General features: G+C 39.0%; 1 protein-coding gene across 2 annotated transcripts in view; it reads right to left on the bottom strand.

The window, feature by feature from the left end:
- The window catches only part of chst11 (carbohydrate (chondroitin 4) sulfotransferase 11), a 154,811-nt gene extending 136,267 nt beyond the window's left edge, over positions 1–18,544 (bottom strand). Inside the window, exon 1 of one of the 2 annotated variants that reach the window (XM_012958471.3) lies at positions 17,812–18,544. In XM_012958471.3, coding sequence (XP_012813925.1) covers positions 17,812–17,929 — 118 coding nt within the window. In that variant the 5' untranslated portion in view covers positions 17,930–18,544. 2 annotated transcript variants of the gene reach the window in all.
- Positions 18,545–21,815: the final 3,271 nt, after the last annotated feature.

The following is a 21,815-nucleotide window of genomic DNA, read 5'->3' as shown; positions in this document are numbered from 1 at the left end:
CACTATTTGCAATTAAAATTGGCCTTGCAATAACTAACAAAGAATATTACATTTGCACATTTTTTTTCAACTTTTATTATATTTCCCCCTTTATGTCTTACTTGCAAAACATTAAATATGAAAGTCTGTAGCAAGAGTATAGTGTTCCATCTAACATAATGTATGCTAATCTCTAAGGCTGCTCAGGGCAGTTTGCATATTATAAATCGCATTGCGAGCTTAATCACTTGTCTGTGGCTACCTTGGATATATTCATTATACAGTCTCCTTGAACACAAAGAGCCACTCGAAGTCCCAGCAACACTAGGCTGCCAATTTCTGTCACTAGCGAAAGGCAAGCACTGGAGAAAATCCTGAAAACTGATTGATTACACAGTGATAGAATTAGTACAGCCTCTGCCATGCTATTTGGTCTCAGTGTCAGAATGATGCTGCAGGAGATGCCAAAGTGAGGTACCCCAGTCAATTTTCATCTTCTTATTCATTTTGAACTACAATAACCTGCTTCAGATCACTTTTTCTTGTCTGCATCTTATCCTCTAGACCAGTGGTTCTCAACCTTTCTAATGCCTCAACCCTTTAATACAGTTCCTCATGTTGTGGTGACCCCCCAACCATAAAATTATTCCTAAAACCATCGGAAATGTGTGTTTTCCGATGGTCTAAGGCGACCCCTGTAAAAGGGTCGTTCGACCCCCAGGTTGAGAACTGCTGCTCTAGACTGAAGCACACTGGTAGCTGCAGTCCCAACAATATCAGGGTTGGACTTATAAAGCAACGCTGCGTGATAAACCTTTTCTCAGCTCTAGGGCCAGGGGCTCAACTTTAACCAGCAGCAGAAGTACTCTGTAAGTTTGATATCCCGTTTGGTACATTTAAATGGATTCTCTGCCCACAATTCCCTGCACGGGAATATGAAAAGTCATAAAGAACTTAAACAGATTTAAGAGTAATGAATCTTTGGTGTAATATTTTCATCAGGGGTTGGAAAATTGTGTGCTGAGTGGGGAAGGGTGCTTGGGGCAACAAACCAAAAATGCTCAGTTTTTGTATTGCACTGCTGTTAGTTTTGTGGAAATATTCTGTTAAATATTAGGAAAAGAGAGAGGAATCATTTTCTTAAGCACAGAATAGAGCAGCTTTTCAAAAGCACATAGGGAATGCTTGTTTTCCCCTGACAATATTTTCCAGGACCTGATGTCACTCGCTCATTCATAAAAGCTCGCCTGTGCTGTGCTATTTCTTAAAAGAGCCATTTCGTTGATGCTGACCATTTAGACAGAGCTGAAGAATAAATGGATTGTAAGGAGTCTTTTATGGGCTGCTGAATGTAAAGATTCTGAGTACCCTGCATGGTGCAAGCCATGCTCCACTGCTCCATGCGCCAGGCAGAGTCTGTGATTCTTTTAAGTTACACACTTAATGCTACTTGCTTAGTCTTACACCTGCCAAGTTGATAAAGCCTCTTAAATATAGAGAGGTAAGTTACACCAGCTAGGATTATGCGTGATTTATGGTATTCCGGAAATCCAAAGGGATATTTATGTTGTTCAGCAGAAAAGTGTCTCTAGCCATAAACAAAAGCATAAATAAACAAATACTCCTACCCATCAGGAATATATCATCCTGCTATGGGTCTTTCTGTATATTCTAGATCCCACCTCGAAGTACCATTTGTGAGACATTTGCGATTTAACCTTGTTCTTTCACACAGTGGGGTACAATGGCTCCCCTTTTGTTCATTTGTCCTAGATAACCACATTATTTGTTGCAATGTCACCTTAACATGCCATTTATTTCCACACCTGGCTGCTATTGTTATTGTTGCAAGCCACTTGACTAGCTCTGGATTTACGAGTATTTGATTTTGGGTATGGTATCTTTGTCTTGGTATCTTGCTGAATTTGTATATTTCTGTATGCATGCAAATGGATGGTGATCTATTTTTGCATGTATATACAGTATATCTGTGCATGTACATTAGTTAAACAATGCCAAAGAGGTCCTTAGTAAAGACTATGCCGTGGGCCCAACTTCTACCTTACAGCATTAAAATGAAACAACAGCTATCCTGCAATTTATCCCAAAGGACCCTAAATAAAGCTTTCTGTCCCAAATGTCAATGTATTAGCCAGACTGGTTAGTTTGCCCTTGTGTTTGTGTCTAGATGAATGCTTGCTTGTATGTTTGTGTTGATATATGTCTGTATTTCAGTGAATATTTTGTTATCATGTTATTTGTTATGTTATGACAATGCATTCAGCACTCATAAGGGCAGATTAATCAAAATGTGAAATAAGAGCTCACTACAGAAAAACTAATCCACTTTTTAATTATTCCTATTGGATCTTTTTAGAAGCATATTAATTTATGGGTGAAAGTTAAAGTTCATCATTTCATAAATACTCTTCTAAAAATCCCATGGGAATGAATAGAAAGTGGGTGAGTTTTTCGGTGGTGAGCTCTGATCCCATATTAGATAAATCTACCCCTTAAAGTCCAGCGACAACCCCAACTCAATATACTTCTCCATATGTAATTCCTTCTAACGTACCCCTTGCTGAATTTCCCCACAAACAAATTCACTTTGCATTAAGTAACCTACATTATTCATCAGTGGTTTAACAAATACGTTTCAAAATTCTCGAAACACAATCTAATTGCCTTGTTTAGAAGTGCAAATCTCAGAGAATTGTCAGGGGAATTGTCTTCTAACCCTTTGCAAATATGCCCCTATGTTGGAAAAATTTCTGATTAAGTGAAATCCTGCTGAAAAGTCACTTCACTGACTTGGTTCCAAAACTGATTTTATGCCAGATAACTGGCAAAGTGCTTTTTCCTGAAAGCAGATCACACTTTTGTGCAGCTTGGAGACACACTAAAAATAAAATAAAAATATAATAAAATGTACCTACAGTTATTAACAGGGGACAGTTACATTAATCTGCTTTTCTTGTTTGGCGATAGAATAGATGCAGGTGAGTCGGCTAAAACCTCACATTATAATGGTGTGCTTTTTAGGATTCATTCCTGCCCAGGCGCCACTGACCTAATATTTTGCATTTATGCAACCTTGTTTCCTTAGGTCACACGGCTGAGTTGTGCGATGTGGAAAATGAAGTTGACATACACTCAGACATACTCACGTACATATACATGGAAAAAGACTTATGTATACATTTATGGTGACAGGCGTATTTCATAAAATGAAGCCAGTCAGTGCAAACTCAACACACCCACTGAAAACACTGGTGAGAATTTATTTGGGTAAAATAAATATACATGAAGATTGAATAAGTTTTGTTTGAAGACAGCACCCATTTAAATAGCCGTATCCACCTAATTTAAACGTAGAAACTCAGCACAGGGGCATAGTATAACTACTTTCTGTGTCAATTCAATTCCAATGGGCTTTATAAAAAAGAAAATCCTTCCTGACTCCAAAATGCCAACTGGATTCAAGCCTTTCATCAACAGGCACTAAGCGTTAATTCCAGTAGTTTTGTAATTTCTGCTTTGCTAGAAAGGCATCTGACCCTTTCTTTACATTATCTAATGCGGTGATCTCCAAGCAATGGTTTGTGAGCAACATGTTGCTCACCAACCCCTTGGATGTTGCTCCCAGGGGCATCAAAGCAGGTGTTAATTTTTTATTTCCTGGCTTGGAGGCAAGTTTTGGTTGCAAAAAAACCTGGCATAATACCAAACAGAGCCTTCTTTAGGCTGCCAGTCCACATAGGGACTACCAAACAGCCACTTATAGCTCTTATTTGCACCCCCAGCAACATGCTTGTGTTGCTCCCCAACACCTTTTCCATTTGAATGTGCCTCACGGGTATAAAAGGTTGGGGATCCCTTATCTAATGTATTTGTCAGTACTAACACATCAGGGGAGAGAATATTTGTCAGTATCTCTTTAATTTAAAAATACCATGCTACTTTCACCAAATTTGCTCCTAAGCCTCTAAAAACAGCACAAAGGCAGTTTAAAAACAGAAGCACAAAGAAGTCCGCTAGTCTGCATTAAAAGCGAGTGAAGGTATAAAGCATCTGGCTAAGTTCATCACCGGCACACAGGATCTTGCTTTTTCCTCATTTCATTCAGGGCTGCCAAGCTATTCTGACTTCTGCTTAAAAGCCCATCAAGTTTAGACACCAGAGAATTTCTGCCGGCTTGCACCCAGACAAGAGCTGTGAGGAAACTGGGACATAGACTCAGCAGTACAAAGAATTCTCACACTTGGCATCTAACATTCTTGAAATTACTTGCCCCGTGGCCTTAGAAAACAGGCCTTGTTTCAGACACTAGCTTTCTTCAGCTCTCCCTGCCGGAGCACTGCAAACCTGTGTATATTTTCATTTCACTAAGAGTAGGAATAGCAATGCTAAGAAAACACGCACAAATTCTTCACATCCCTACTTGGAATATTTCAAGGCAGCTTTTGTTGCCTTTGTGATGAAAAAGCAGTACAGTGATATCCCCACGATTGGATGTGTGTCTGGCACGGTACGAAAATATTATACTATACATGTAGGCAAAATGATAAAAACTAAATTACAGCTCTATCAAAATGTCACATCTCTAAAGAATGCAAACTGTTCCCAGGGTCCTCTGTCCCTTCATAGCTCACCAGTTATTTTTCATTTTCTAGATACATGCCTAAGCTACAAATGCGCTACTTATCTAACAAGCGTTTCAGCACACAGAAAGTCTGCCACCCCTGCTGACTTGCCCAGAGGAACCAATGTAAGTGTCTGAGCTCTTTATGCAACTTAACTAAGCTTGAATGGGGCAGGGCACCTTCACAAAATGTATTGACTTCAATAATAAGCACAACAGAGTTTCTATTTTTTGTACTGTTTTTACACATTTTTTGTTTAAAAATGAATTTGTTTCTTTTATTGCCTTCTTATGTTTCCCAGTACTAGTAAGCCTGGTCAACTTCCTACTGAGCATGCCTAAGGTGCTGGGCACGTGCCTCTTCTGCCTATCCCTAATTCTGTACTAGTTCTGTCCAGCCTGCATTCCCCTAGGTTTGGCCTTTATCTAAAACTGGCCATACATGGTCAGATGTAAGCTGACAATTCTGCCCTTTTAGAACGAGTCCACAGCCTATCTATCCATGTATGGGGCCTGTTAGATGCCCTATGTGATATTATCCAAAATCATCCAAACATCTATAGGACAAGTTTAAAAAATTCCATGTAAAAATAAAAAATTCCACTGGGATGAGGAACATATCAACAAGCTGATTTGGCTCCCCTAAATAGGCCTGCTTTGTTGCCTATTAAGGGTTGCCACCTCTTCAGTGTTGACCACAACAATTCAGTTGTTCTTGTTTTGTTCTCAACTGCCTATTTGGGTTTCAGCCGTTAGAAACCTAAATTAAAGTATCAAATTGAAAAGGCCAGAGACCAGGTTTAATGAGTTGCTACAAAATACATGAGGAGACAGCAAAACAAATTATTTATTGAAACACAAATTCAATACAAAGAACAAATACAGACCCAAATCTCTGGCACTTTATCAAAGGTTTACTAATTCCAAACAGCACCCAAATTGTTTATTCTGGAAGTTAAATTAAATACTGGGATACTGGCTAGACACTGTAATTATTTGCTCTTGTTCAAAAGCTATTAAAATGCAGGAGAAAAGTGTACACATTTGTCTTACTGAACACAACATTTGTATGATTTTGCATAGACAGATGCCCTCTGTAACCAAAGAGCTGGCCCTGTGATCTCACCTACATTCCCTCAGGGTGATTGGCTTTCTTCCACATCTATCACATTGTACAAAATGTCTTCCCTTGTGACAAGGGTGCACCACCACCTAGTGCCACTCTATACAGGGCACCAACAGCAAGCTCAGAGGGTAACCGAACAACTAAATGGGCCATTGTGGAAGGTCTGTGCACTGACTGTCAACTGTTTTCAGGTCATTTTTTACCTCCTTTTCACTTGAAGTAGCTGGCACTGCTGAGCAAAAGTGGCCATTTAGGATGTGACCCCAAAAAAAAGATTGCTCTCTATAAATGTTTTCAAAATGCTGTAAATCATCTTTAATCTGTGCTTTACTAGCTGCTGTTGAATAACAGCTGTAAGTGAATTCTGGGATTTGTAGTCCAACAACAGGATCGCTGCTGCAAAAATCAGTTTGACCATAATCTACCTGTAGTCTGTTCTCTGCTTTTAGCTTTGAGAATCTAACCAACCTGTCCATTAATTCACCCCCTGTACAAGATATACTGTAAACTGCCAAAGGTATATTTATTTATCAATATGTCTGCCATGCCATGCTGACGTATTGGAGAGGAGTACAGTGTTTTGTTTAAAGAAATTCAGCTTTTAAAAAGTGACTAAGAAATATATCCCATTAGCTTCAGATCCAAAAGAGAAATTTAGCAGAAAACCCAGCACATTGTGGTATATGTCTGTATATACTGGGCACAGACATGTCAAGAGCAAATAGAATTCTTTCTTCCTGCTGGATACACCCTTTCCATCCTTAAGTAATGCAGAGTAATGGAAAAGGCACAGGAGAATGTTAAGGCAGCAGAAAGAAGGGATTGTTCCTATCTCTGGAACAGGGATCCACAGATGATTCCTCAGTCACTATATAAAAATCTCTCTGAACCGCCTAAGCCTGCTAAGCAAAAAATAGTTTTTTACCATTATTAAACATTGTAGTATTATGTAGAGACCACTATTCTGAGACAATTTGCCATTGGTCTTCATTTTATATAATCTGTGCTTTTTTAATTATTTAACTTTTTTGATCAGCATCTCTCCAGTTTGGAATTTTAGCAGCTATCTAGTTACTAGGGTCCAAATTACCCTAGCAAACAGGCAGTGGTTGGAATAAGAAACTGGAATATGAATAGAGAGGGACCAAACAGAAAAATAAATAATAAAAAGTAACAATAATAATAAAATTGTAGCCTCAAAAAGCAATTGCTTTTTGGCTGCTGGGGACAGTGGCCCCAATTTGAAAGCTGGAAATTGTCAGAACAACATGACAAATATATCAAAACCTATAAAAAATTAAAAATAAAGACCAGTTGAAGAGGTGCTAAGAATTGGCCATTTTATAATATACTAAAGGTTAATATCTGCTATTATCAGTTATGATCAACAAGGATTTCCATAACAAGGTAAAATGTCACAAGCCTTGTGCCTTTATAAGGGTGAGGGTACCCTTTCATATTTCTTGTTATTCTGTTATTCTTCTTTTTCACAGGACTGTTAATCACAGAACATGCAAGGCTTTGTGGGAACTGAAGAGCTGACTACTGACATAACTCATTTATCAACAATGCAAGACAGAAAACAACTTGAATGGACGGACAATCCATTTAAGTAAGTACTAAATTGGGCAGCTACATGGTAGCCCAGTTTGGTACTAACAATAATATTGGTTGATATAGAGTTTACTGTGAAGAATCATGTGCCAAGTAGCGCTTTATAAATAAAGATATACATACAGATATACATACATGGGCCACAGTATGCAGTCATTCAGGGCAACAAGAGCTCAATTCATAATGTTTAGATGAAAGCAGGTGGGAAAACTATGTCACCCAGTGCCCAAAATCCAAATGTCTGCTGCTACAATAAAAATATGCAGTAGAATTGCATTTCTTGTTATTGGTAGCAAACAAAATATTGCTTATTAAATTGATTTTACAGTATGATTTATAATATCATCCCACATGTACCACAACCACCTCATCCTGATTGCAGAATGCTTTCCCCAAATCATCTATGCTACTAAATGTTTAATGTAGGAGAATGAGAATAAGTTGCATTCAATTATAATAGTTATAATGTTTATCTAGCAGAATCATACATACAATTTCTTATTTTTAACTTCAGTAGAACACACTAGAATGTCATGCACTACTGGGTGCCAAAAGGGAATTAGGAGGCTATCATTCATAAAAAGCCTTGCACACTGTATATGTAATGGCCTCCTTCTCCATCAGGTTCCTGGATTTGTGATCAGCTCAGCTTGCTTGAAAAGATTATGGTAAATCAAGAGTTTCCTTCTTTGTATGGGCTTAACAATGAAATAAATGTCTCCCACAGTTTGGCTTTAAGAACATCTTTTGATATGAAGATTCGTAAGGACAGCGCGTTTGAGCCCCGGATAATAACTGTTCGTCTGAGCATGGGGTCAAAGTGAAGCCAAGCAGAGGTGGATTATTTCGGAAGCTGAGTCCATCCTTCTGTAGATAGGCTTATACTGCTTCGTATCTTAACCTTTATCCAATGAGGTCTTACAAGTGCATGAGAAAATGTGTTCTTGCAGCCTCAATGTTCCATAACACTTTCTAATGGGATACTCTCCTTGGGTGTTTGGCTTTAAAGTCAGCTGTAACAAAAGGTAGGATCTTAAAGCTGCCAATTCTTATTCAGTCCTTGTAGTTTGAAAACATGGTCTTCTTGGATACTGAACTACGCTTTATCTCACAGGGCTCATCTTCAAAGTACAATATGAAGCATCAGTATAAAAGAATGTACTGTAAATCTATAAAACATCCTTGCTCAGGCTAAGAGACATGTGATAGCACCACTTTGCAGTCTGTTGGTTTAATAAACTTGTCAAAGGCCTGCCCTAAACCCTTCAGTTCTATAAACAAGAATAATATATATTAATTGGATTCTTCAAACATAAAAGGCATCCTAAAATTAGCACTGAATAGATGGACCATATAATAAAATGGCTATTTGTCACTGTATAAAGATATGCTAAATATGTTTGGAGATTAATATCTTCCATTCCTTTCCATAGAGAGTTCCAAAACCCAATTGCTTTCTACTGTTTGCATTACAAATGGCACCTGATCACTGCCCACCATTTACAGAGTGTGTGCCGTTTTGAGCTAGACCTTGCTGTAAAACACTGTTGATGTCACAAAACTCTAGTTAAAAAAGGGATTTGTGCAATGCATACCTTTTATGTCAGACCAAATTTGTCAGTGGATTATAATGACAGCTATTCTTCTGTTCACCATAGAAAAAGGGAAAAGCTGCACTCCTTCTCTAAAAAAAGTCCTTCATTACATTAAATGTAAAAACATGAGTGGCTACTGTGAAGCAAACAGCCTATGATGAAGGGTTCTTCCCGAAAAGCATCAGGCTGTTTGCTCTACAGTAGCCACTCATGTTTTTACATTTAATGTAATAAAGGACTTTTCTTTTTAGAGAAGGAGTGCGTCTTTTTCCCTTTTTGTTATGGCGTTATAGCAGCGGAGCACTGCGTGAATAAGGCCAGCACCCATCTCTATCTTCTTCCCTGGACATTGTGAAGACACATAGGATGGGGTAAGTCTGTGCAGAGATATATATTTTTTTTTATTGCTTTTCTTATTCTGCTGTTCAGCTTAACCAGAGGTGGCAGACTGAGTTGCTCCTTTAAAGTGCATACAATAGAATGACTTCAGTTACTGTTCATTTAATAAACACGAGGCCTACTTATATACATGGTTAGTACTGACATCAAAGAACATTAACAGCAACATAACAAAATGTTATAGGAGAGGATAATCATTGAGGAGAGAGGAAAAAAAACACCATGAATTATTCACTTATAGTCATAAAAAGGGGTAGGACCAAGATATGCATTAAAAAAAGGGCAGATCAGCATATTTGTTCTTTTTAATTACCTTGAGGCCAAAGTTTGAAATAAAATGCCACTTCCCTGTTAATTAACTGTATACGAAAGCCATTTGTTTAGCCATTAACCAACAAAACCACTTGTATTGAACTGGAAAACAAACAAAGACTTTAAGTCTTAGGAATTATAAAGTGTTGGCATTTTTAAGAACTGCTCTCAGCTCTGTATTTTTATGAAATATTAATTACACTGTGGGATACTTTGATCCTACTGCTATATGCTGCCACACACTGATCCTGAAGAGAGAAAGAAGTTGGGGAAAGTCGGCACTGTCACATCACAGCACTTAAGTCACAGGATCTGAGCACCTGGGAGCAGCTGGATAGATTTCCCTTAGAGAGTGAGCATTGAGAATTTCTGTTTTAAGTGGTTCTCAAGGCCAGAATAAAGGGAATATGTATGAAAACAAACACAAATGTAAATATAACAGCAACAAAAGTTAAGTTATGGGGACTTTCCTTAAGGTATAAGTTACAGTAGTTTCCCTCCAGAGGTGAGCTGCTTGCTTGAAACAAAATGGAATCTTTAACACAAACTGGAAAAAGGTAACAACTTATAGTGAAAGTATTACTCCCTATGTGTTTACGGAAGTTATACCGCTCTTTTCTAGACTATACTGAGCAGTGATAGTTTTGGTCTGTCTTGGAGTGCTACAATAGGCTCATTTACTAGCATGGACCAGTACAGTTGACAAACAGCACTTAAACTTAAAGTAGAACTAAAGGCATAATCACTGGAGGGACAAAATGTTATTATATAAACCATGGGGCTCTTCCTCCTGTAACCAGAAAACTGCACCAGCCCGATGCAATTCTGTTGCAATGTTTTTCCTCAGAAAGAAGCAGAGTGTAGGGCAGAGCATGGAACTATAGTAAAAGAGGCCCCTAGTAGCCTAGTAGCTACATTTTCATATCTGAATGCTAAATAGGGTGGGAGCAGGAGTTTGTGCTTATATGCTGCCCTGGGCACCCCATTATTAATTGAGTGTGCTGTGGTTTCTGGGATTGTGAAAAGGGGTGTGACCTAAGGTTTTCAGTGCCACATACACTAATGGTCCATTCCTTGTTAGGGTGGTAGCCCTCATCATTAAATATAATGGGCAGCCATTCTAACAAGAGTGTCAAACCCTACAGCTCTACTCACTGACATGGCAGAGAGGAGCTTCTGTTCTATTTCTATAGGTCTGCATTATGCACAGTTACCAAGGTCACAATGGGACTGACATTTAGATTGCCATGCTGTTCCAGAAGGTAAAGACCCTCATTTCCAAACTGTCATTTAAGCACTGGGATATACTTGTATCAGTAAAAATAAAAACAGCAGAACCCAATAAAAAGAAGAAGAAAGTAAAATAGTGACAGCTTTTCAAGAAACTATCACTACAGTGTGCTGAAAGAGACAGATGGTAATTGGGTCCCAGAAGTCTAGTAAAAAGAAAGTATGTCTGAATTCAGTGTGAATAATACAATATAATCTGAATTGCAAGTAATTATGCACCTCCTCCACCCTGCTAGCTTTGCCTGCCTGGCATGCCCATTTATATAACGGGAACCATGGCACAATATCAATCTGTTCAATGCAGAATTCACACCTGACCAGTTTCATTACTGTGCATTTCGAATTTATTAAATTTGCCACACCAGATTGCCTGTAATAAGAAGAATCAGGCCGTCCTTACTAAATGTGACAACGCCACTGCAAATTTCATTAAGCAAACATAATTATGTTTTGTGATAACACAACTAATTATTCATTCTGTTGGCCTCCTAGCAGACTTTCGAGGGTGGATGTGCCCTGTAGCAATTACAGCCAATGCTGCTTTGGGCACATCCCCAGTAGCCTGAGGCAGAGGAGATATTGATTATTTCCACTCTGCAACATGAACGTTACTTGCCAACTAACAGGCAATGCACAATCACTACAGATGCTCATGACTGAATTCTGGTATTTGTAAAAAGGTTCAGTATCTCAGAATTTCCTTGTATTGTGCTACTTTGCAGAATTTGCAGATTAAAAATAATACACACATACAGCAACGGGCTGGAAGCTCCCAAACAGCTACTATGTCATGAGGGTCAAAATGTAATACCTGTGGCTGTCATTGCTAGTATGCTCTATCATATGACCCCTACAGTGAGACAGACACATGATACCTTTACTGCCAGACTCTACAGGGTGGCTTAAAAAAGGACCCACGGTCAAGGATCACATGTCACAAGGGCCAATGATTGGCCCTGGTAAAATAACTGGGATGGTTAATTGTTCTGTGGAATGAATGTCACCTTTAGTTGCTCTGGCATACACTTGAAACAAGAGAATTACTACAGGCTACATTAACCAAAGTTTTTTTCAAGGATGTTAGACTTGTGGCACACTACAGATTATAGGAACTACAAATACTTCACATTTTAATTGCTTTTTAAAATATTTTGCTTATTGTTATAATTACAGTTTGAAGCTTCTTTTATTACAATGTATTGTTTGTTAGTGAGAGTATTGAGTCATTGGATTCCCAAATGGTCCTTTTTAAAGAGGTAGAAGGACCTAAAATTATTTGATCGCTGTGCTGGGCTGGCAAAAACAGCTGCTTCATCCCTCCAAGGCCTAGCACAGTCCAGGAAGAAGGACTTCATATTATGCAGGCCTCCCACATGGTAAATGACCTACTGAGCCACTTATTTTCAGGGGATGTCTTATTTTTCCATGAAGAAGAATACAGTACACATTTTTTCCATCGTTTGGGCGAGATTTATCGCCCAGCCCTAGGTGGGTGTCTTATTTTCGGGGGGTGCCTTATTTTCCAAGGGGGGTGAAAAATCGGGGGGGTGCCTTACTTTCGGAGGATGTCCTATTTTCGGGGAAACAGGGTAGTAACCTAGCAGAATTGCTACTTTTATGTTTAGTTCAAAGTGTGTCTTTTAGTTGTAGGCATTATATCTACTGTACCCGCATGTATCTTGGTTGGATTCACAGCTGCATTTCATGCTGGCATGACCAGGGTATATTTAATACATAGGCTGTCTTTATTAAGGTGTGGCAGAATTTTTTATTTAATACCAGGAATTATGTAAAACGGATTATAACCATTAAATTTAAAATTGTTATTCTGTTTTTACCTGAAATATATGTACCAAAGGGTTTGTGCATGAGGTTAGCTCTGGAAAAATCTGCCCATCTCTTTAAGTAACATATGATTTACCCCCCTAAAGCTGATGGTCTAGGGCAATGATCCCCAACCAGTGGCTTGTGAGAATGTTGCTCACCAACCCCTTGGATGTTGCTCTCAGTGCCCCAAAGCAGGTAGTTATTTTTGAATTCCTGACTTGGTGGCAAGTTTTGGTTGTATAAAAACAAGATTTACTACCAAATAAAGCCTCCTGTAAGCTGATAGTGTGCATAGAGGCTACCTAATAGCCAATCTTAGTCCTTATTTGGCACCTCCATAAACTTTTATGATGCTACCGTTGCTCTCCAGGTCTTTTTACATTTGACTGTGGCTCATGATTAAGAAAAGTTGGGGACCCCTGATTATAGTATTAATAGTACCCCCTCTCCAACCCCTTTACCACCCACCACAAACTAGCAGCAGGCAGGTGCAAGTGGGCAGGAGAGGGTATGGGTTCCCGTCAGTAGGCACTGTGCGCTCTGGCACTCAGGGCTGGACCTCACATCATTTAAGGTGAATTTATCCTGAAGTTGCTGGTTTTGGTGGAACAATTATAAAGAAAAAAATAACCAAATGGGCAAATTTAAAAACAATACGAGGAAACTACTCCATAATAAAAATGCAGAAAAGAACACTAGAATAATATTTGCGTTTTTATTAATGTGAAAAAAAATTCAGTCTGCAGGAGTAACTCCATTAGCAATTGAATCAAGCATGGGAAAAAAACCAGAGAATCTTTCAGCGTTGCTCCAGTACAGCATAGGATAAGCAATTCTTTGCCCCATCTTGTATGGGAAGTTTAAGTAGAAGCCATCCAACCTACCATTATGCTTTTCCAGACTGTAGGAGGAAGCCATACAAGCATAGAGAGAACCCATATGAATCGACTATAAGCAGCACACTGCATTTATGATTTTTGGCTGCTTAGCAGTTTTACAGCTGTTCTGCTATAAATACGAACCAAACCCATTTGTGGCCGCTATTTCTCTTTAAAGTTTACTCAGATATCCCCGTGGTATCTTAAACCTCCCCGTAACCCTTTGCACACTCACTGGATGCTAGTAACACAAGTCCTTATTGTGCTAAATAATCTGTATTTCCTAGATCAGGTCACTGATCACCTACTTTGTTATTCTGACAGTCAGTAGGTGCACCAATGTTAAGTGTGCAGATAAGTCACAGGGAAGCAGCAGGACTCAACCTGTCATTTGGCAGTAGCCATTCGTTTTCACATACAATGAAAATTGTAATAAAGTAACGCTACACTGCCCTTTATTAATGTCTGGAATATATAAAAATACATTCATTCTGCTGGTGCTGAAGGCTAACAAACCATGAAAAGCATAGTACAGCGTCTCCCAGGGGCTTGCAGATAGAAGAAATGTTTTATGGCAGTTACAGATAGCTACTAGCATATTTCCACAAATAAATGGAACACAGCAATAAGCCACAGATCTCCACTCCTTACATGCAATGCATGATCTAAAGGGGCTGATTTATTTAAATCTAAAAAACCTTCTATACTTTTCTTGATTCATCACACGTAGGAGAAATTCTAAGCTCCATTTCTCAACCATGGGGGGCACAGTTTCCTTAGCATGCACAAATTTGCCACGCATCCACTATTTTTGGATTCAGCTGAACCCCAAATCTTTTGCAAAGGATTCAGCCGAATACCAAACCGGATGCATCACGTGATTTTAAAGGTTCGGAAGGGTTGAAGAAAAGGCTTCAACTTCCACGTTTATGCGACAAAGTCACATGATTTTAAGGCTTCAGATTTGGTTTGGCCAGGAGCGTAGATTTGGCCGACTCCCAAACTGAATCCTGGATTCGGTGTATCCCTAGAAAAGGGATACATTTTGGTGAAAAAAGTTGGAATTTTAAAATAAAAGTGCAATGTGCTTTATTAAATGATTTCTGGTTAAAAACTTGGTCTGGGATGACACACACACAAATATATATATATATATATATATATATATATATATATATATAAAGAGTGAGCCATGCCTAGCCCCACTAGGCAGGTCCTCTATATCAGTGGTCCTCAACCTTTTTTGCACCATGGACCAGTTTCAAGCAAGGCAATTTTTCCAAGGACCGGGGTTGTGGGGTTGGCACAGCCAATGCATAGTATATAATTGAATTATTACATATATGATGTAAATGTAATTATTATTGCACTTTATTTTATTATTATTATTATTATTATTATTATTATTATTATTATTATTATTATTATTATATTATAAAATATAATACAGCTCATCATAATGCAAACTCAGTGGGGGACCTGAGCTTGTTTCCCTGCAACTAGATGTGCCCAGCACCCTTGCTTTCCTTACTCCCACCTAAGGGTTGACATCCTCTGATGCTTAGTATGGAACTTTAAGTACAGTACTTTGGCCCTTGTCGCAATCAGTAGAAAGCTTCCAGGGCTTCACATTGCTGTTGTCATGGCTGTGGAACACATTGGAGAATTGAGATATCAGGTATGTAGGACCAGAGGTGGCCCAGTTCAGCACAGCCCACGGCCCGGCACTGGTCCCCGGCCCGGTGGTTGGGGACCCCTGCTCTATATGGTAAACACAATATCTCTGTGTAAAGGTACAACTGCCCGCTGCATAGAATAGCCACTACACTGTGTGCAGAGCATTCACCACACTAACGTCATTCTTCCTACTGCCACTTCTGCAAAATAAGCTTGTGTCAGGTTTGTGGGTCTTAAGCAAAGAGTGTAATTGTTGTGGAGTAGAACTGCACTTTAAGGAAAAGCAACCCAATAGGTGCTCAGCCTAGTGTCAGAGCTTATTTAATTAGTTTGGATGCCATTTAACATTAGGCAGATAACAGATATATCCAGACTACCTAACACAATGGGCAGAGTTAAAAAATGCTATTTTACATGCTATTTTAAAGGCACCACTATAAAACTCATTCTGGTGTCATTAGCCAATTATCACAGGTTTGGCTCTAGAGCCAAGCTCTAATATCTGCCAAGTCAGTAGCTTTGAGTTTCTATTACTGTAGGTACCAGAGCTGCTACATTGTATAAGATCAATACCACAATCTGAATCCCTTTGCTGAACTGCAGCTCTTAGAATAATTTAGTAGTCAAGGAATTGATAGTAGAAGGAGGAGAAAATGAAGCTTCAGGTGCTTAACAACCTACACACAATCAACCAGTTACATGCATTTACTTTCTTTTGGACACCCCTATGCCACACATCAATGTTTAAATGAATCTAACTATGTAGATGCAGATCGCAAGCAAAAAAGTATATTATCATTATAAGTTACTAAGGGAACTGGCTTACTGGGTGTCAGACTGAAGTAACAAGCTCAATAAATATCTTCTGCAAACAGCCTGCAAGTTCTGTCGCAAGGGGAAGAGAACTTTCAAAGCCACAGTAAAACAGTGTTCCATTGCTTAATCCTTCCTTTCATTTGTTGCATATTCTAAGGCAGCATTAAACATGTTACAGATCTGCCCAGACACAGTACATATTCTCTTATCCCTGTGATTGCTTCTCGCAGAGGCAGGCGAAGCTCAAAAAATTCACTTAATCTTCTCCAAGCTGCATTATACAGACTAGTGCAAATGTAATATTCACATTATTTCTTTATATTGGCTTTTCTATTAGGCACTATAGCTGCTGGCTAGAGATATATATATAATAACTGAGCAACCCTCTTTATTATTCATGGGTTCATAATGGAGAACAATCTGCTACCAAGGCTGGCAGCAACAAGGGTTAAAGTCTTGTGCACATTTTAAACAGCTTTTCAACCCAAACTGTGAATAGGCTCTTAATCAGCAATACAAAACCATAGTATTCGTATACATCCCAGCACAGAACCATTTCAATTCCTGACACTGATTAATGCAATTAAATAACATACTGGAACCCCGCATTTAAATCTAAACAAAGATCAGAAGAGCATGGCAAAGGCAGATAATGAACTTTCATGGAGGGAGAAGTCCGACAGACACTGAAACAGCAGCTACATCAGCGAGTTACGCTCTCTGGAGCCCAAAAGGAATTCAGAACAAGAAATCTAATTTACAAGTGTATCAATGGGCCTTTATTTCAGGAATGTTAACATTATAAGCCAGAAATCAAACCATTTCATTTTGGAGGTTTTTGGAAGGATTTCACGAAACACCTGGCATAGACATTTACCATTTAATCTCTGAAATGAAACAAATGTATGTTTAACTATCTGCTCTGCAAGTATTAAACAACCAACCTTAATATTCATAATATTTTCTTAAAGATGTTTTTTAGCTCATTTAACTTCTATTAGGAAAGAACAATTCGGTGGATGACCAATGGAGAACCGCCGCTATCTACTCCCATCAGATCTCAGTATACAGAAAAGCAAGTGGCAAAGTGAAAAACCTTTAACAGATAAAAGTCATTTAATGGTTGAATTGTTGAAGAGTTTAGAGCACCCCAGCCATGCCTTGGCTAACAGAGTGAAAGAGTGGCATAATGGGATAGATAAACTTATTACACACATGAGAGATACGAGGTTCTATATGTGACACCTGCAGACAGCCCCTCCACTTACAATACACACATATACATTTAAGATGAAAATCTCTTCTCTAGAGGGGGGGCAACTTCCTAGTCATAGCTGAACTACAACTGCCAGTTCAGTGGTTTATTTCACTTAATCTATATAAAAAATAAGAGCCCAAACATGCAGCTATCAGACCAGTGCCCAAGTCACATAGTAGAGAAACTCTCTGAAGCTTCTTTCGCAATGCTTCAAAAAAAAGTTTAAGCAGAAAATCTGCCAAATGACACTGAGAATTAATTCCAACATCCAACGCCTGTTTTCTGTAATTCAAGGGCTGCCCCAGCAGATAGATCCACTTCTCTCAGTGATTCTATTCTGCCTGGCGCTCCAGCCAGCTTGCAAGTAGATGGGGTTGGCATGCAATAGTCTGCCTTACCTGGGTGCAACATACTTTGGAAATAGAAGATGACCAGGACGAAGGATCCCAAACATGTGACCAGCACCATCCTGCAGATCCTATTCATCCTCATTACCTCCAGTAGGGCTTGCTTCATGCTGTGGCTGTGTCCAGCTGCTGGGCAGGCAGGTAATGTGCAGAATGAGGCTGCAGCCTGTCTGGCTGGGTGTCTGCTCCTGTAGGGTGGGGATGCCGCACTACAAACTTACTGTATATTGTATGTGTGCAGGGAAACATCAACAGCAGCAGGCACAATCCCTGCACAGAGCCATCTATACCAACAGCTGGTGGCTTTACTGTGTATTAGGATGCACTTGCCTTTATGGGAGCTTGAGGCTGCTCTGTGTTTAATTCCCCAGATCCAGCTGTCTGTGTGTAGGATGATGTGCTCGGCACTTGGCAGTGCTGTGGTACCCAGATGGGGCACTTTGCCGGAACCTATTCTGATGCTCTAATCGGATGTGATGCTCTGACGCTGTGTTACTATATGTTGTGCTGTGTGTGTGCCGTATGCGATCTAAGCTTGCGTGTTGGGTCTGGGGTGCTCTGGGCGGCTGCCTGTATGTAAATAGTGCATCTAAGGAGCCCAGCTAGAGGGGAGTGATGGTGACTCAGTAGCTAGAGGAGGATGGTAATGATGTGGATGAGAGCAGTCGCCCGTCTGGCAGCGCACACCGGCCACAGCTACTCTGACAGTGGGAGGGATGCAGGAGGCTCGGGATGACGCCGGGCAGCACCACTGGCTCCTCCTGCTTTTGTTTACTGCCACTTTAAATGGATCGTGAAATTCAGCACTGCCATCTGCCGGCAGTTTGAAGTATTGCACCCAAGGGGTTTCCAGTGCTCGGACAGGGCTCGCTAGTGCTACTAAAGCGCTGGTCTCTCGCTACAGTCTCGTCTATGGATTTGTTCTATTAAGGGCTAAAAACACAGCAGCGCTGCGAGTATAAGCACCACTAATGGTGTATCGGCTTCCATTTCATTTTTAAAAAGTGTAAACCTCAACATTGAGCCTCATAACAGAAAATGTATTAATAATCAACACGTCCATATACAGTGATTTTTTACAGTTTTTTTTAAAGTCATTTGTAAATAAAGTTTCAATGGAAAGCAGTATCTTTCTGCACTCTGGGTTCTGACTCCTCACTTTCTCAGAATGCCTTACGTGCTCCTGTTATCTGATGGCTTCTGCTACATGGTCTCTGCAGTCAGAACAACCAGTAAAGAGAATAGCAAGGCACATACAAATACTGCAGAAAATAGCAATTTACAAAAAACTTTTTTTCATATTTGGGCAATATATTATTGTATTTTCTTGGTTTTAAAGTTTGTTTTAGAAAACCCGCAAAGTGAAAATGTCCCCAACCCAATAGCACAGGTGCAAATACACTAGGCCTTGCTCCCCAAAGCATTTATTACATGCAAGGCTGATGGTGTACCCATGACTTCTCAAGCGCCTGCCTGTCCGCCTCAGATGGGCTCGGGAGATTTCTCATTTGGGGGAACATTGCCTCTATTATATCGATAAAATTATTATTTCGTTTTTTATTTATTTAATATTATAGATAAAAAAAAACCCAACTATTGAACTGTAATTGTCCCTCACACATACAGTAAAGTCACTGAAGCTGAATACAAATACATTATTCTTTTCCCTCTGCCATTGTATCCATAGTTTAACTAATATGGGCAGAAAATAGGTACCAACATGACCTATGGGTAGAAGAGACAAAAGCCTAATATTCTTTTCTACATTTAAAGGGGTGGTTCACCCTTAAGTAAACTTTTAGTATTTTATAGAATGGCCAATTCTAAGCAACTTTTCAGTTGGTCTTCATTATTTATTTGTTATAGTTTTGTGATTGTTTGCCTTCTTCTCTCCTCTTTGCAGTTTATAAAAAAAACTATTGTTCTTTGAGGCTACAGTTTTATTGTTGTTACATTTTATAGCTTATTTTTTATTCAGGCCCTCCCCTATTCACATACCAGTCTCTTTTTCAAACGACTCCCTGGTTGCTGAGGTAATTTGGACCCTAGCAACCAGATACTCACTAAAACTCCAAACTGGAGAACTCCTGAACTTAAAATGAAATAACTAAAAAACTACAAATAATAAAAAATGAAAACCAATTGCAAATTGTTTCGCAATATCATTCTTTACATCATACTAAAAGTTAGCTCAAATGGGAACAACCCCTTTAACCAAGGCTCCTATCAAAGTCAATAACTTTCTTTTCAACATACAGTATAAGCATTAACCCAGTGGTGCTCAAAGTAATTGTTAAAACAGTGGATAGTGTAATAATACTAAATGTTAATGGTTTATATTTATCTGGGACCTTATGTGCACTGCAAAATTCAGTCCAAATGAACCTACTGGCAGTGCTGTATATCAGACAGATTGCTTCCTGTGAGCGTGCCACATCCATATAATACACTGAAGGCCAGGCTGCACAGGGTCATTGTCTTCACTGTATTCACAGACTTTTTCATACTGTTGCACAGACTCTTCACTTCACTTTAAAGACTTAAGTGTTAACAGTCCTAATGTATCATTATACATACAAGCAATTATAATATATATCATTCTTTAGTGATAAAATCCCATTAAGCTGAGAGACTATCTATTTTATCTCTGGCTCTATACAGAAAAAAAGAAATGTCTGCTCACTGAATGGCTCTCATACAACACATCCCTTACATAATGGGCCCTATATATAAAGATCTCAAGTAGGAACATTTCCATCATTGCGATGGTTTCCATTGATGTAGGAATTGTCTATTTATAAAACTTTAGAAAGATTGCATCAAAGGTAATAAGAAAGTAAGGCATCTGTGGGATTAAAGAAGTATAATGTAACAGGTAGATGACTATATTCTACAAAGAGGCAATGTTAAAAATAGGAGAAATTTGGCTGATTTTCTTAGATAGATGCTTTATATCCAACAAATGTATTCATTGTAGAACTCTTCTACCAACCAGAAGAAAGAAAAATGACAAGCAGGTAGGTCAGCTAACATTACATTAAACTGGTAGGTTTGTTGATAGGAAAATCAAACTGTAAGCTCTGCAGTAAATTGGTCATTGATTGCTATGTGTTGCAAGAGGAAATTTGGGATTACATTACCACTTTAGTGCCCACTCAGTAAGCTGCCTATCTGTGCGCACATATATGACATAAAGCTAGCTGATGTCAAGGACGGTTATCAGGTCATGTGAAAAATCAGGGACACATATGCAAAGTCCAGCTAGAAGGGCCACACTGATTGTAAATTAATGTACATGCAATCAATGAAGCCCAGCATTCTGTATGTTGCATTAGAAATGTCTCTAATTTCCCAACTCATCTACAGCAGAAAACTATTCGCCACCTTTGCGCTATGCCATTTGAGCATTTTTACCAATCTGTTGTTACCCTAAGGGAACTGCCACACAGGGCGGATTCTTGGCCTGAGGGTTTTGGACCAAAGTTCAACACTCCAGTAAGTTGGAATAAAGCCAATTTACTAGGCATCTGTCCCTGATTTTTTAGTCGAGTTGGAAACCTTAAACTTTTGCCTAAACTTTAGCTTGATCACCCTTGTAAAGGCCAGATGCAATTCAATGAAAAAACATCTCACTGTTTATCACATAAAAACTCTGTTAAAGTCTATGGGAAGAAAAACATAGAATTAGGAAAAAGTGTTTCCTCCTCAAATTGAATCTCATCCAAAAGTTTTCACATGAAAATAAAAATAATGTTTTTTCATTGAATTGAATCTGGCCCATTGTAAGATAATATCAGTTTTTTATGTTTTAAAGGGTATTGATTATTTGTCTTTCTATTCTGCCTTTCTCAAGCCTAAGATTTAAAATTCTATTTGGTTGGCTAGTCAGTGACTGCCTGCAACAAGAAAGCAGTTATGTAATGAGGCTGTTCATCACTCAGCTCATCATTCAATCCACAGCCTTGTTGCTACAGCCAGTGGGGCTTTAGAAACCA

This window comes from Xenopus tropicalis, chromosome 3 (assembly GCF_000004195.4).
Source record: "Xenopus tropicalis strain Nigerian chromosome 3, UCB_Xtro_10.0, whole genome shotgun sequence".
In the NCBI taxonomy this organism is placed as follows: domain Eukaryota; kingdom Metazoa; phylum Chordata; class Amphibia; order Anura; family Pipidae; genus Xenopus; species Xenopus tropicalis.
Note: the sequence above shows the minus strand (reverse complement) of the source record. Positions and strands in the feature narration are given on the sequence as shown.